A 14,290-nucleotide genomic window follows, 5' to 3' on the forward strand; every position below is an offset into this window, starting at 1 on the left:
GATGGTGGTGGTGCCACAACACTGTAACCCCTCACAGATACTCTTGTTGGGCGCAGGAATGGGCCCTGCTGTGAAATATTAGATCAAAAATTGTAATTTTGTAATTATGTGCCCATGTTCAACAGTGGCAGAAAAATTGGGACTTCGGTTTTGGTGGCACCAGAACTCTGTAAGCCCTCACAGATACTCTTGTTGGGCACAGAAATGGGCCCTGCTGTGAAATATTATATCAAAAATTTTAATTACATGCCCCTGTTAAACAGGGACAGAGAAATTGGATCTTTGGTGGTGGTGGTGTCACAACACTGTAATCCCTCACAGATAGTCTTGTTGGGTGCAGGAACAGGCCCTGCATTGAAATATTATATCAAACATTTTAATTACTGTTAAACAGGGGCAGAAAAATTGGGCCTTGGGTGGTGGTGGTGGTGCCACAACACTGTAACCTCTCACAGATACACTTGTTGGCTGCAGGAATGGGCCCTGCTGTGAAATATTATGTAAAAAAAAGTAATGACATGCCCCTGTTAAACAGAGGCATAAAAATTGGAACTTGGGTGGTGGTGGTGGTGCCCTAAACCAAAAATATTGTTGGAAGCTAGCATCATCAAGATTGAGGAGGAATAGGATAGTCAGCATAGGCAGTCTTCAAGGGATCCCATATCTATAGCAAATTCAATCAGTTACATCAGCATCAGGTACTTGATAGCTGCTGATCCAAGACTGATTCATTTTGATGAATGTGAGCCTATCAACAGAGTGTGTGGACAGGCACACTCTTTTATCCGTTACAAACCCTCCAGCAGAACTGAATTTGCGTTAAGAAAGCACGCTGAATGCAGGACAGGCCAGTAGCTCAATTGCATATTGAGCCAGTTCTGGCCAGTGGTCCATCCTCAAGACCCAGTAACCCAGTAAATGCTCTGTTGGAAAGGTCTCCACGTCTGCTGTTGCCCATAGATATTCCTGCACCAAATAATGCAGACGTTGGTGATGGTTGCTTGAAACAATCATAACTTGGCACTGAGGACTGAAAAATTGTTTAAAGGCATCGGTCAGCCAGCCACCTTCTCCACAGCTCTTCCTCTGACTGAATGAAGCCTCAGCAACACGTTGTCCAGCACCAGGAAATGGTAACCTCCCAGGGTCTTGAAATGCATTACACAAACCTTTCTTCAAGGCCTCCTGAAGATCTTTCATGCTATGCGCCCTCTGCGAAGGCAGGATGAGTTCTGCAACCTTACCCTTGTAACATGGATCATGAAGGGTTGCCAACCAGTAATGATCCCTCTCCTTGATACCATGAATCCTAGGGTCTTTTTGCAGGCTTTGCAAAATCGGGAAGGCCATGCAGTGTAAGCTTGCGAGGCATTCGATTCTGAGTCCTCTGGGTCACTAAGGATTACATGATCCATAACTACCTCCTCCCAGTCACGTACAACTCCTTGGGTTTCTAGGGACTGAAAACCATCCCTTGAAGACTGCTGCTGAGTGTTATCCTCTACATCCATGCTGAGACAATCCTCCTCCACCTCCTCTTCTTCCTGTGTGTTTGGTGGGCCCGCAGGAATGCTATCTGGATAAAGGGGGCCTTGAGAGGAAAGGAAGTCCTCCACCTCTTCCTCCTGCTGTTCTGCCTCAAGTGCCCTGTCCATGATTCCAAGAAGTGTGTGCTCCAGCAGGAAAACTAGAGGGACAGTGTCACTGATGTATGCATTGTCGCTGCTCGCCATCCTTGTGGCCTCCTCAAATGGTGACAGGACAGTGCATGCATCCTTGATCAGTAGCCACTGGCATGGTGAAAAGAAGCCAAGCTCCCCTGACCCTGTCCTGGTGCTGTACTCATTAATGGCCCTCTGCTGTGTGTGCAGCTGCATTGCCAACGTTGAGTTCCACCTGGTGGGCATGTCACAAATGAAGTGGTTGGTGAACAGGTTGCATTCCCTTTCAAAGTCAGCCAGCCGACCACTGGCATTAAATGACCTGCGGAAATTACCACAGACTTACGCAATACAACCATTTCTGGCTGAAGCTGGCATAGCGTCAACCACCTCTGAGCCGGCCCCTGCAAAGCTGACAGAATCTCTGCCCCAGTGTGGCTCCTCTCCTCTAGGCAGACCAACTGAAGCACCGCATAGCATCTTTTAGCTTGACTGCTTGCGTAGCCCCTTGAACGTGTATTGAGCACCACTGGTTTAGAGGACAAATCTGCAGAAGAGGCCATAGAGGAAGAAGAAGAGGAGGGGTGGAGTTGAGAGCTGTGGCAGAATCACCACTAGCATTTTGGAGGCGTGGTGGCAGAACAAGCTTCAACAACACTAAACCCTGTCCTGCATCCTCCCAAGCTGCCAGCAGAGTTACCCAGTGTGATGTGAAAGAAAGGTAATGTCCCTGCCTATGCCTACTGGACCATGAGTCAGCGGTAATATGAACCATACTGCTGACAGCCTTGTCCAATGATGCCAAAACATTGCCTTCCACATGCCGGTAGAAAGCTGGAATAGACTGCCATGAAAAGAAATGGAGTTTTGGAAAATGCCACTAAGGTACAGCACATTCCACAAATTCATGAAAGGGGGCAGCATCTACCAGCTGAAAAGGCAGCAGTTGCAGTGCTAGCAATTTGGCCAAGCTAGTATTTAGACACCGAGCATGTGAATGGCTGAGACCAAATTTCTTTTTACGGTTCAGCAACTGGGGTAGGGAAATTTGCCTGCTAAAATCACCAATTGGTGGTTTACTGCTAGCAGATTGGCTGCAAGTATTTGAGACAATTATTGCTATAACTTCATTCCTCTCAGTGCATGTTTTGAGAGGACTGGAGGTATAGTAGGGTTGGAGATCCCAGATGGGGAGCAAGGAGAAGGGCGCCTTTTTCTTTGATGTGGGTCTTTCAAGTGCTTTTGCCAATGGACTGCATGGCAGGTCATCATATGTCTGGTCAAACATGTGGTGCCCAAGCGGCTACTGTTCTGGCCATGCTTGATCTACTTCAGACATAGGTTGCAAACAGCAACGGTGCAGTCTGCTGCACATGTGTCGAAAAAGACCCACACCAAGGAACTTTTAAAAGTCAACGGGGAGTCAGCAGCGCCATGCACCTGCGAAGCTCTGCAGTGTGATGCAATAGGGTAGCTGACCTTAAGCTGCCCCATAGAGGACATCCTGCCTTATTGAAGTTGTGCCTCCTTCTCCTTCTCCTCTCTTCTCTCAGGTACCCAAGTACAGTGAGTGACCTCATCATCCCCTCCCTCCTCATCACTGGAGCAAACTTTGCAGTATGCTGCAGCTGGGGGAACATGACTGCCAGTTTCTTGTCCTTCTGTGGCACCCCCTCTCTCTAGGCTTACATTACACCCTTCCTCATGCCAACATCAGAGCCTTCAAATCGCTGCACATCCTCCAGCAGCATGTACCCAACACTGTGGTTGAATAATTCTGGGGACTCCTCTGTGCATGATGGTGAGGCTACGGAAGGAGTGACTGTGGACAATGAGCCAGTGGAATAGGCCACTTTGGCAGCTGCTTTGGAAGGCAAACTGCTCTGAGCCTGAGTGACAGAGGATGAGGAGGATAAGGACGGCTTTGTTATCCACTCCACCAACTCTTCTGCATGCTGTGGCTCAATAACAAGGCCAGCAGCAGAAAAAAGGACAAGTGTGCCCTACAGCCACCTGCAGAGGATGCACCATGTCCATGACCACCACTGTTGGCTGTAGACACAGAGGCTGCTTGCACTCTTTTAGTGGCCTGTGAGTGTCTGCCTCTCCTTGGTGTCCTTCTGGACATGATGTATTTTTTGTTTTGCAACACCACACTACACTGTATTAAATACTGTGTACATCACCTGAAGTGTATTTGAAACTGTACACACTATATTAGATACTGTGTACACCACCAGAAGTGTAGTAAAAACTGTACACACTTTATTGTGTACTGTTTACACCACCAGAAGTGTAGTAGAAACTGTACACACTGTGTTAGATACTGTGTACACCGCCTGCACTGTATTATAAACTGTACTACAGCTGCACTGTATTGTGTACTGTGTACACCACCAGAAGTGTAGTAAAAACTGTACACACTGTATTGTGTACTGTGTACACCACTAGAAGTGTAGTATGCTACACTGGATGCAGAATATATATATATATATATATATATATATATATATATATATATATATATATTTATCGGCGTATAACACGGACAGGCGTATAACATACACCCTGACTTAAGAGGGAAGTTTCAGGATTTTTTTTTTTAAATAAACCACTTTGAAACAAAATAATGGTCAGTGAGCATCAATGCAGCCTGATTAGTGCCCATCTGCAGCCTCAATGCAGCCTGATCTGTGCCCATCTGCTGCTTCAGTGCAGCCTGATCTGTGGCCATCTGCAGCCTGATCTGCACCCATCTGCAGCCTGATCTGCGCCCATCTCATCAATACAGTTGCCTGATTAAGCCTCACCATCTCTCAATGCAGGAAATCACAGAGTCGCCATCTCCTGTTTACTCGGCTCTTTACCCAGCTCCTGTGATAGACAGAACACTGGTCCAATGCCGGAGGTGGAGTGTGTGTGTGTGATGTGAGAGCTGAGTGAGAGCCGAGTGGAGAGAAGAGGAGAGGAGAGGAGATGAGATGATGGCTTGGTGAATTCCGGTGACACTGGTCCCCTTCCTTCCCCTCCGAGGTACGCTCTAGGTGTATAACACGCACCCGTGATTTGTCCCCTATTTTCAGGGGAAAAAAGTATAAAGTATATACGAGACTGTGTAGGTATGTATGTATATGTATGTGTATATATATATATATATATATATATATATATATATATATATATATTATTATAATGCCTGCACTGACTAAATATCGAGTAAACTCTGACTATATAGTCTATACACTGCCACTAACTGAATAACCTGCCTGCTTAATGTAACTCAAGCTATCTCTCTGTCCACGCCAACAACACTACACATGGCTGCCATGTATGCAGGCTTATATAGTGTGGGGCATGGACTTAGTCCCCCTGAGCCATTATTGGCCAAAGTTACCCTGCCCTTGGCCAATTATGGCTCTCTCAGCAGAGCGCAGGTCAGGTGTATGCTTTGGGCAATCATCATACAGCAATGCAGTGCATTATGGGACATTCCGTGGCACTCAAATTTCTCGCAAACACCCCATAATGTTTGCTGTTCTGCAAACAAATGAAGAAGTCACAAGGTGTGAAGAAAGGTGTAGGGGCAGGACCAGAAAGGCTGAGGCTGATGCTGTGAATACAAGGAATACATTGACGAGTGTAGAGCTGTCGGGACTGCAGAACCGGCGGCCAGTGGATCTGTGTGATACACGGTAACATAGGATAAAAAAAAATACACTTTGTTTTTTGTTCAAATGTGAGTGTAAAAGTTTACAAATATGTTATTAAAGTGTTTTTAAAAGGATAAGCATGATTGTTCGTCATTATATCTTTTGCATGCTATTGAATGCTAGAGACTGAAGGCTGCTATATAACAGGAGGATTGTCATTAAAGAGATAACGTGCTGTTATATATTGATCACATCTTGAGAAGTATTGCTATTATTATTGATGAGATGGACTCATAAGGAAAGCTGAAAAGCAAGCCCTAAAGAGACAAGCACTAAGAATTTCTCAGTTTATTTTTTTATTCTTATTTTTATTTTTTTGTATTTTTGTATTTTTTATTTTTATTCAGCACATATATATTTATATGTACAGGTAAAATATGTATTTCCAGCCTCTGATCCTTGCAAAAGAGATGTGCATATGTTAAATGATCCTCATAAAGGAGATGAGCATATGTTAAATGGAATATCAAATTTACCAGGTACCTTATAAATATGCATTCCATCTGTTAAAATGCAATTGAACTTTAAGTTTAAATTAGCTAATTAAAAGAGAAGTTTGGGTTTGGGGGTTATTGCAGTTTTATACTTACCTAGGTGGATGCAGCATCAGTCCGATGCTGCATCTGTCCCCCGGCGTCTTTGCGCTGAGAACCGAGACATCAAACACAGCCAATGGCTCGGTTCTCTCGGCTCCCCGAGCGGAGAGCTGGTGACTGTTATTCAACAGCTCTCCTGCTCTGCTCCTCCACATTCACTGGAGCGCTGAGCTGTGGAGGGGTGGGAGCGGCCATCTTAGCCTCTCAGCGGCTCGCTGAGACGGCTATCAGTCCAGGCACCTAGCGGATCCAGTCTCCAGGAGTCGGGATGACACAGTGCCTGGACTGATATTGGTGATGTCAGCAGAGAGCGGACTTGGGTCACAGGAGTGCAAAACGAATCGCGCTTCTGTGACCCATAGAAGAGGCCCAGCCAAACAAGCTCAGGTTGGACTTCTTCTTTAAGTTCTAAGTGCATCAGATCAAAAGTTTTGCAAAGTTGAAAGGCTCGTTCACACTATGCTTGGCAACCGGCGAGTTTCCACACTGGATGAATGCAGTTCACTGCTAGGGCACATGGAAAACAATTGTTTTCTATGTTCGTCGTTCACACCACAACGCTGGGTGTAACTATGTGACAATTCAAATAACAATTTAAAGTAAACAGTTCAGTGCCTGCTGGAGCTCACACTGACAGAGCTCTATCATGTGGGTTAGTGTGAACTACGCCTAATAGTTCCTTCTTTTTTTTTTTAAAAGACAGAAATTGAGTAGAAATCTCCATCTCCTGCTCCAGAGAACAATTCTTGCTTTGTGAGACTGTGGTCTCTCTGTACAAGTCTGGCATGCCCTCTGCTGAGGCAGAGATAAAGCTCTGCAATCAGAAGTGAATCGAAGCTTTGCTGATTGCAGAGCTATGGGTCTAACTTAGCAGGCTGTGTGCCCCACCTCTACAGAGAGACCACTGTTTCCACACAAGGAGCAGGGGTCCTTCCCTACCTCATTCTGACCTGACACAGGCTTTTTTTGTTCAGGTTGTGTTTGTTATCTAAAGAATTTAAACTGTACAGTAAGGCTACTTTCACACTGAGGCGCTTTACAGGCGCTGTATCGCTAAAAATAGAGCCTGCAAAGAGCCTCTCCTGTCTCTCCAGTGTGAAAGCCTGAGAGCTTTCACACTGGAGTGGTGCGCTTGCAGGACAGCAAAAAAAGTCCTGCAAGCAGCATCTTTGCAGCTCTGTAGGAGCGGTGTATACACCGCTCCTAAAGCTCCCCTGCCCATTGAAATAAATGGGGCAGCGCTGCCAAACCGCCGGAAAAGTGGCGCTTTGCCAGCCATTTTAACCCTTTTTTGGCCACTAGCGGGACTGAATAGCGCATGTTGCCCGAAACTGGTCGCACAAAGTTGTTGGAAAATCCGATCGTTCAGAACGCAGTGACGTATAACACGTATGACGGGACTATAAAGAGGCCAGTAGCCAATAGCTTTCGTCTCTTAGTCTATTCTGAGCATGCGTGGCACTTTGTCCGTCGGCATTGTCTACTCAAGATCGGAATTTAAAGGATCGGATTTTGTTGTCGGAAAATTTTAGATCCTGCTCTCAAACTTTGTGCGTCGGAAAATTTGACGGAAAATATCCGATGGAGTCCACACACGATCGGATTTTCCGACAACATGATCCGATCGCACATTTTCCGTTGGAAAATCCAACCGTATGTATGGGGCATAAGACTTTTTGAACGTTAAGTTGGGTATTAAACCTTAGTTGAATTACAATCATCTTCATGCTATAGAAAAAAAAATTTTAGTGATGTTTTATCTCATTTTCTTCCATGAAGAATAATCGATGCTGTATAAAGAAATTAAAGACATTAAACATTTAATGATCATACAAACCTTGACAGGTTCGAGTCCCAACAAGCTGATATCCCTCCGGGCATACACAGGAGAACCTTCCTGGCTCGTTAACACACTGGTACTGGCACAGATAACTGTTTGTTCTGCATTCATCAATATCTGTTAGACAATATGAAAACAGTGAAAACACAGACGACAAACTAATCACAGCATATCCATAGGCAATTATCAAATTAAAGAAAATAATGAAGCTGATGGAAAATAATTAAGCATATTTACAAAATCTATTGTGCATTTTTAAAAGTCAACATCATTAGTAGAATGCTTTTTTTAATTTTCCATTCTTAACATTTTAAATTATAGTCATTCGTTAATTAAGTTAATGTTGACCTATTTTTGAAGTTTAATCAGCACCATCTATTCTATGTCACGTTGTAAAGAATCTTTTCTTTTAAACAATTATTCCATTTGCATACTAAAACTAATGACAGTAATAGTTATAAATAGGTTTTTACAGAGATTCTTGGCTAAAACATTAAAATCAAACTTAAAAAAAAAAATCTGAAAAAGGCCCCATAATTAAAGGAAAAGTAGAGCCAAAACTTTTTAGTTTGGAGAAGGGATATAACTACTGTGAGATGTTATAAAATTGCTGCCTGCATCCTTATTTTTTCACTTTATTTCCTGTCCCGATGAGAGGTTTTTAATGAGTTTTTCAGCTATACCAGGTCTCCATTAGAGCACTTTACAATTACTTCTTGTCTTGCCCATATTTATTTCTTTTTCAAGCATAATTTTTACTAATATTTTTGCCTTGTGCTAATTTATTATTTCATTATTGGTTTTTGGGCAATTTTATTAAATTTTTTTTTTTTAAAGTTCAAGTTTAGAAACTGATATTGTAAAACAATCTGTAATAATAATAAAAATAGGATGATGATGCATAACATTTAAATTGGCCTTGTCCCAGGAGTTATTTACTACTTCAGTCAGCCATGCTGACATGCATTGTAGAGCTTAGGGATCTTCTGCCTCCTTATGCCGCGTACACACGTTCGGAATTCTCCTCGGAAAAAGCTCTGATGGTTTTCCCGACGGAATTCCGACAGAATTCGGCTCAAGCTGTCTTGCCTACACACGGTCACACCAAATTCCGATTCTTTATAACACGGTGACGTACAACACGTATGACGCGACTAGAAAAAGTAAGTTCAATAGCCAGTAGCCAATAGCTTCTGTCTCGTAGCTGCATCTGAGCATGCGTGATTTTTGGCATGTCGGAATTGCATACACACAATCGGAATTACCGATAGAAAGTTTTTCCGTCAGGAAAATTGAGAACATGCTATCAATTTTTGGCTGGCGGAAATTCGGACAGCTAAATTCCGATAGAGCATACACACGGTCGCATTTTCCGATGAAAAGATCTCATCTGTCTTTTTCTGGCCAGAATTCCGATCGTGTGTACGCGGCATAATATTGCCATCTTTTTGTTTGATCCCACATTCCTGTGCATCAAAGATAGTTTGGTTTGAATGACCTTACTCTATGTATTTGTGGAGGCTCCTACTTATCAATTCGAGTGGCAGGTAATTTTGTGGTCCATGTTCCCCTCTGTGGCTAACTGATATCTCCTTGACTATCCTGTGGGTGCTTTACCAACAGCGTGGGTTTAGATGAACTACAGTGCTATAACATAGTGATTTTTGGATGAAGATTTTGCAAAGTCTCCTGAAGAAGCCATAGCCTGGCGAAAAATATGCGAAAATGAAGTTGCTGTATCATCACTGTAAAGCCGTATGGATATTCCTTGTTGGTTTTATAGAAAATGTTCATTATTTTAAATGTTTATAATAAAATATATAATTTTATACACTTACATGTGTTGGCACCTTTAAAATCCCATCTTTGCTCCTCCTATACATTTCACACTGAAGGCGGGTTTGAAATCGTGCAGCTGAATTTCAAACCTGCATTTCAGCCTGACTTTGGGAAAGATTTCAGAGACATCAGTACGGGTTCATGCACAGATGTCTATTGAAATGGCCCCCAAAGTCGCCAAAAGTAATGCAGGAACTACTTTGGGGGATCAATGCGCTGCTGCAAAGTCGGTGCCACACCGATTCGGATGGTGCCGTTGCCGGCAATAGGCGGCAACTTGACATAGTGGCCCAATGTGAATGGGGGCTCAAAGTATAACTTTTCTATTGTTCAGGTCTACAACTAACAAATAAACCAGTTACATGAAACCCCGAAGAACTAGACTTGCCCCTGCCTGGCTGCTAGCTACAATATTTTTTGTTATATGTTGTCTTTACCCAGATAAAGAGACATTTTTAAAATTTCCAACGTGTTTTTAATCCTGAACATAATGAATAAAGAAAATATATAAAAAAAACACATTACATTCCTTTTAAACAGAAAGCTAAATTCTAACTGATTGGTAGATGTTTTTGCACATCATTAGTCTTTGTATGGTGTTGTTACATATGCCCCCTTAATATCCCACTTCTATTTCTCTTGTCACTTAACATGCTTTTCCCCAAATTGAACACCGGCTACATAATGGAAATAATTATCGAGCATCCAGCCTGCTCTCATTACACATGCTTTTTAAATGTCACATGTGTTACTTGTTGATACAATATAAATTGGAAACACCAGTTTGTTGGTCTCCAGATCACTTTTGTTTATTCTCTAAACAGATGCAACATTACATGAATAGCCTCAGCATTTGACAAGTTTGAATTAGCGAACATTGTTTAAAATGTGGAAATATTTTTACATCAAGAAAATAATTTTTACGTTTTTTTTTCTGGTAATGCTGGCAAGTTCTTCATAACCTAACAAGGTCATAGATGTAGTACATAAAATTTCTGTATGTACTGCTGGTCCAAAGTTCAGAAAACTGAGCTCTGAGGATCCAGTAGGGGTCTCCATGCTGGAACTCTTGACTTTGTTACAAATGATTGGTGGAGAAGGTACAAAAATGCTTTTTTTAGTTCTAAGGATATGTACGGTAGCACCTTCCTTAAAAATCAGCCCATCTAAGAATGGTTAAAGTGATTCTAATGGCTCCCACTGCAGCCTCCATGTTCAGTGAAGAGAGAGAAAGCAGAAAGAGTTGCTGCTGTTGGACACAGTGCTGGGTCGAGATCAGGATCAGGTAATTATAAGGGCGGCTTGAGCGGGAGCTCATCACAGATGGTTTTTTCCTTAACCACTTAAGGACCGGGCCTATTTTTCAGACTTGGTTTTTACAAGTTAAAATATATTTTTTTTGATAGAAAATTACTTAGAACCCCCACACATTATATATTTATAATATTATATTATAATATATAATATATAATATATATAATATATTTTTAATATATAATTATATATTTTTTTTCAAACACCCTAGAGATTAAAATGGCAGGTGTTGCAATACTTTATGTCACATCGTATTTGCGCAGCGGTCTTACAAGCGCAATTTTTTTGGAAAACACATTGTTAAATGAAAAAATAAGACAGCAGTTACGTTAGCCCAACTTTTTTTTATATTGTGAAAGATAATGTTACACTGAGTAAATTGATACGTAACATGTCATGCATCAAAATTGTGCCCGCTCGTGAAGTGGTGACAAACTTTGACCCTTAAAGATCTCCATGGGCGACGTTTAAAAATTTCTACAGGTTACCAGTTTTGAGTTACAGAGGAATTCTTGTACTAGAATTATTGCTCTCGCTCTAACGATTGCGGTGATACCTCACATGTGTGGTTTAAACACCATTTTAATATGCGGGTGCGACTTAAGTATGCGTTCACTTCTGCGCGCGAGCTTGGCGAGACAGGCACTTTAATAAATCTTATTTGTTTTACTTTATTTTACTAGCTGCTGCCATAAACCCGGTATTCACTTAAAACAGCAGCCGTATAATTATACGGCGGGCGATCCGCAAGTTGTTAAAGTGTTACTAAACCCACAACAGTAGAATCAGTCTGTATATGCATCAAAGCATGCTTGTTATACTCACTGTGGAACCTAAGGGGTTAATCCTCAGCATCATATAAGAAGGCTGTTTTATTCTGTCTTTTCTGATCCTCCCCTTTTATTATTGCCCCAATCCACCTGCTGAGAGAACAGAGCCCTAGGAGGCACTCTGCACATGCTCAGTTTTGTGTGTATTGCTAGAGAGTTTTTCTTTTTTTTTGGGAGGGTGCATGTGATCAACACAGGGCCAACACAGGGCCTTTTAGCACTGCCCAAACAGAAAGGCAGGGGTCATGCAGCCTCATAGGACAGTCAGAGGAGAATGAAAACTCTTCTTACAAGCTTTGGTTTGCCAGACTCTGATAGAAGTCACAAGACTGCTATATACTACTGATGAGAAAAGGTATTTAGAAGTTTATATACTAAAATAATTGCATTTCTAAAATATTTTTGTTGACTAAATACTATATACTTTCTATATCACAATGGCTAAAGCCCCTTTCACATGTGCTGACCATTCAGATCCGCCTGTCAGTTTTTTAGGCGGATCTGAACGGTTTCTCCATACAGCTCTATGGAGCGACAGATGTCAGCGGTGACATGTCCGCTGACATCTGATCCGCCCGATCCGATCTGCTCTGAAAAATCCAGACGGATGGAAACCCCATTTTCCATCCGTCCGGCAGATCAGATCGGGTGAAAACGGACAGGCAGTCCGTAATCATTCGATCCCCCCATAGGGGAGAGCGGACTCTCTGACAGGTCTGTCCCTGCACAGAGTGCAGATATGGACTTGTCATCCGCCGGCTCAGCAAGCAAATGCTAAATACGGACAGCCCCGTGTGAAAAGGGCCTAAATCTGTATCTGTAGTACATGTTTAAACCTTAATACCATAAATAATAATATATTTGATTTTTACTCCAGGAGTATATAATGAGTTCGGCAATTCTAAAGAAATGCTTGAATAATGCATTACAATTTATTTAAACCCATTCGATTTTAGTTGACTAAAATTTCCTGGAGATTTTAGTATACCAAAATACGACTAAAACTAAAACAATTCAGGTGACTAAAATACGACTAAAACTAAAATAGCATTTTAGTCAAAAGGCTATAACTAAATGTAGCGGATGACATTTTGTACAAAATTATTATCAGAGATCACTTGTATGGCACAGCTGTGATATCCCGCTGTGTCAGGTATTGTATATGAGAACACCAATTGCTGCTGTCCCACCTGTATTGTGATTGACAGCGCACTGTTCCTATACCGGAGGGATCTGGGACATCAGCGACCCGTGTTCTCATAAAAAAAAAAAAAAAAAATATATATATATATATATATATATATATATATATATATATATATATATATATATATATAATGTACATATATATATATTCGCCGGGGACTGAATGGAGGGGCGATGACTGGCAGGAGCAAAGGAGGAGGAGGAAGGAAAGGACTGTGCCACCCATGGAGGATAGTGCGGTCTGTGCCGCCCTCCTTCATGGGTGGCACAGACTGGGGGCTGTGATACCTCCTCCGCCCACTACATGTCTGCTTCCCTGCTCACTTTACAAAGAACTACAACTAAGCATGTCAGACCGCTGGCTGAGGTTACTGGAGGGATAGAAGACAGCGGTCTTACAAACAGGAAGTCACCAGGCAATAATGTTTTTTCAGCAAGTTCAGCGGCTTATTACAGAGGAACTACAGAGCTCAGAAGAACAAGGATGACATAGTTGGTGAAGGTAGGAGATCAGCAACAAGGACATGGAAAAAAAAATTGCCCGGAGTTCTGCTTTAAGGACTGGAAACATTTGCCCCCTTAACCTCTTACTGACCACCCGCCGCAATTTTAAGGCAATTGTTTGAAGGAGGATATCGTTGTTATGGCAGCAGCTAGCGGGTAGTCCGCTACAAGTGGTCTCTGAGGTGGTTTGGCTGTGAGATCACTTTTATCGGTGGCAGGAGAGGGGCCCCCCCCTCCCGCTGCGATCTGGTGTCCTCCGCCGCTTACCGGAGCCATCGACAGTGGCGGACGAGATTGCCTCTTGTCTCCTGCTTGGTATGGAGACGAGTCTCCATACAATTGCTGGGCGGAAGCTACGTCAAAATGTCACTTCAGCTCTTAAAGGGCCAATTTTTTTAAATTATTTTTTTAAATTACAATTTTTTTATTTTTTTATTGCATTTTAGTCTAAATATGAGATCTGAGGACTTTTTGACCCCAGATCTCATATTTAAGAGGACCTGCCATGCTTTTTTCTATTACAAGGGATGTTTACATTCCTTGTAATAGGAATAAAAGTGACTTTTTTTTTTTAAACAATGCAAAAATAAAAAATAAAAGGTAAAATAAATAATAATAATAAAAAATTTTTAAACGCGCCCTGTCCCACCGAGCTCGCGTGCAGAAGCGAACGCATACGTGAGTAGCTCCCTAGCTCCCGTATATGAAAACGGTGTTCAAACCACACATGTGAGGTATTGCCGTAATCGGTAGAGCGAGAGCAATAATTCTAACCCTAGACCTCCTCTGT

The 14,290-nt window shown here is 42.3% G+C and overlaps 1 protein-coding gene across 2 annotated transcripts in view; it reads right to left on the reverse strand.

Annotated features, from left to right (window-relative positions):
- The window catches only part of EFEMP1 (EGF-like fibulin extracellular matrix protein 1), a 134,098-nt gene that overhangs the window by 23,485 nt on the left and 96,323 nt on the right, over positions 1-14,290 (reverse strand). For both annotated transcript variants that reach the window (XM_077486043.1, XM_077486044.1), the window contains one exon: positions 7,805-7,924. In XM_077486043.1, the coding sequence (XP_077342169.1) occupies positions 7,805-7,924 (120 nt within the window). The remainder of the gene's footprint in view (positions 1-7,804; positions 7,925-14,290) is intronic.

Source organism: Lithobates pipiens, unplaced genomic scaffold (genome assembly GCF_037356315.1).
Source record: "Lithobates pipiens isolate NorthernLeopardFrog02 unplaced genomic scaffold, aLitPip1_a1.2 Scaffold_18, whole genome shotgun sequence".
Taxonomy (NCBI): Eukaryota; Metazoa; Chordata; class Amphibia; order Anura; family Ranidae; genus Lithobates; species Lithobates pipiens.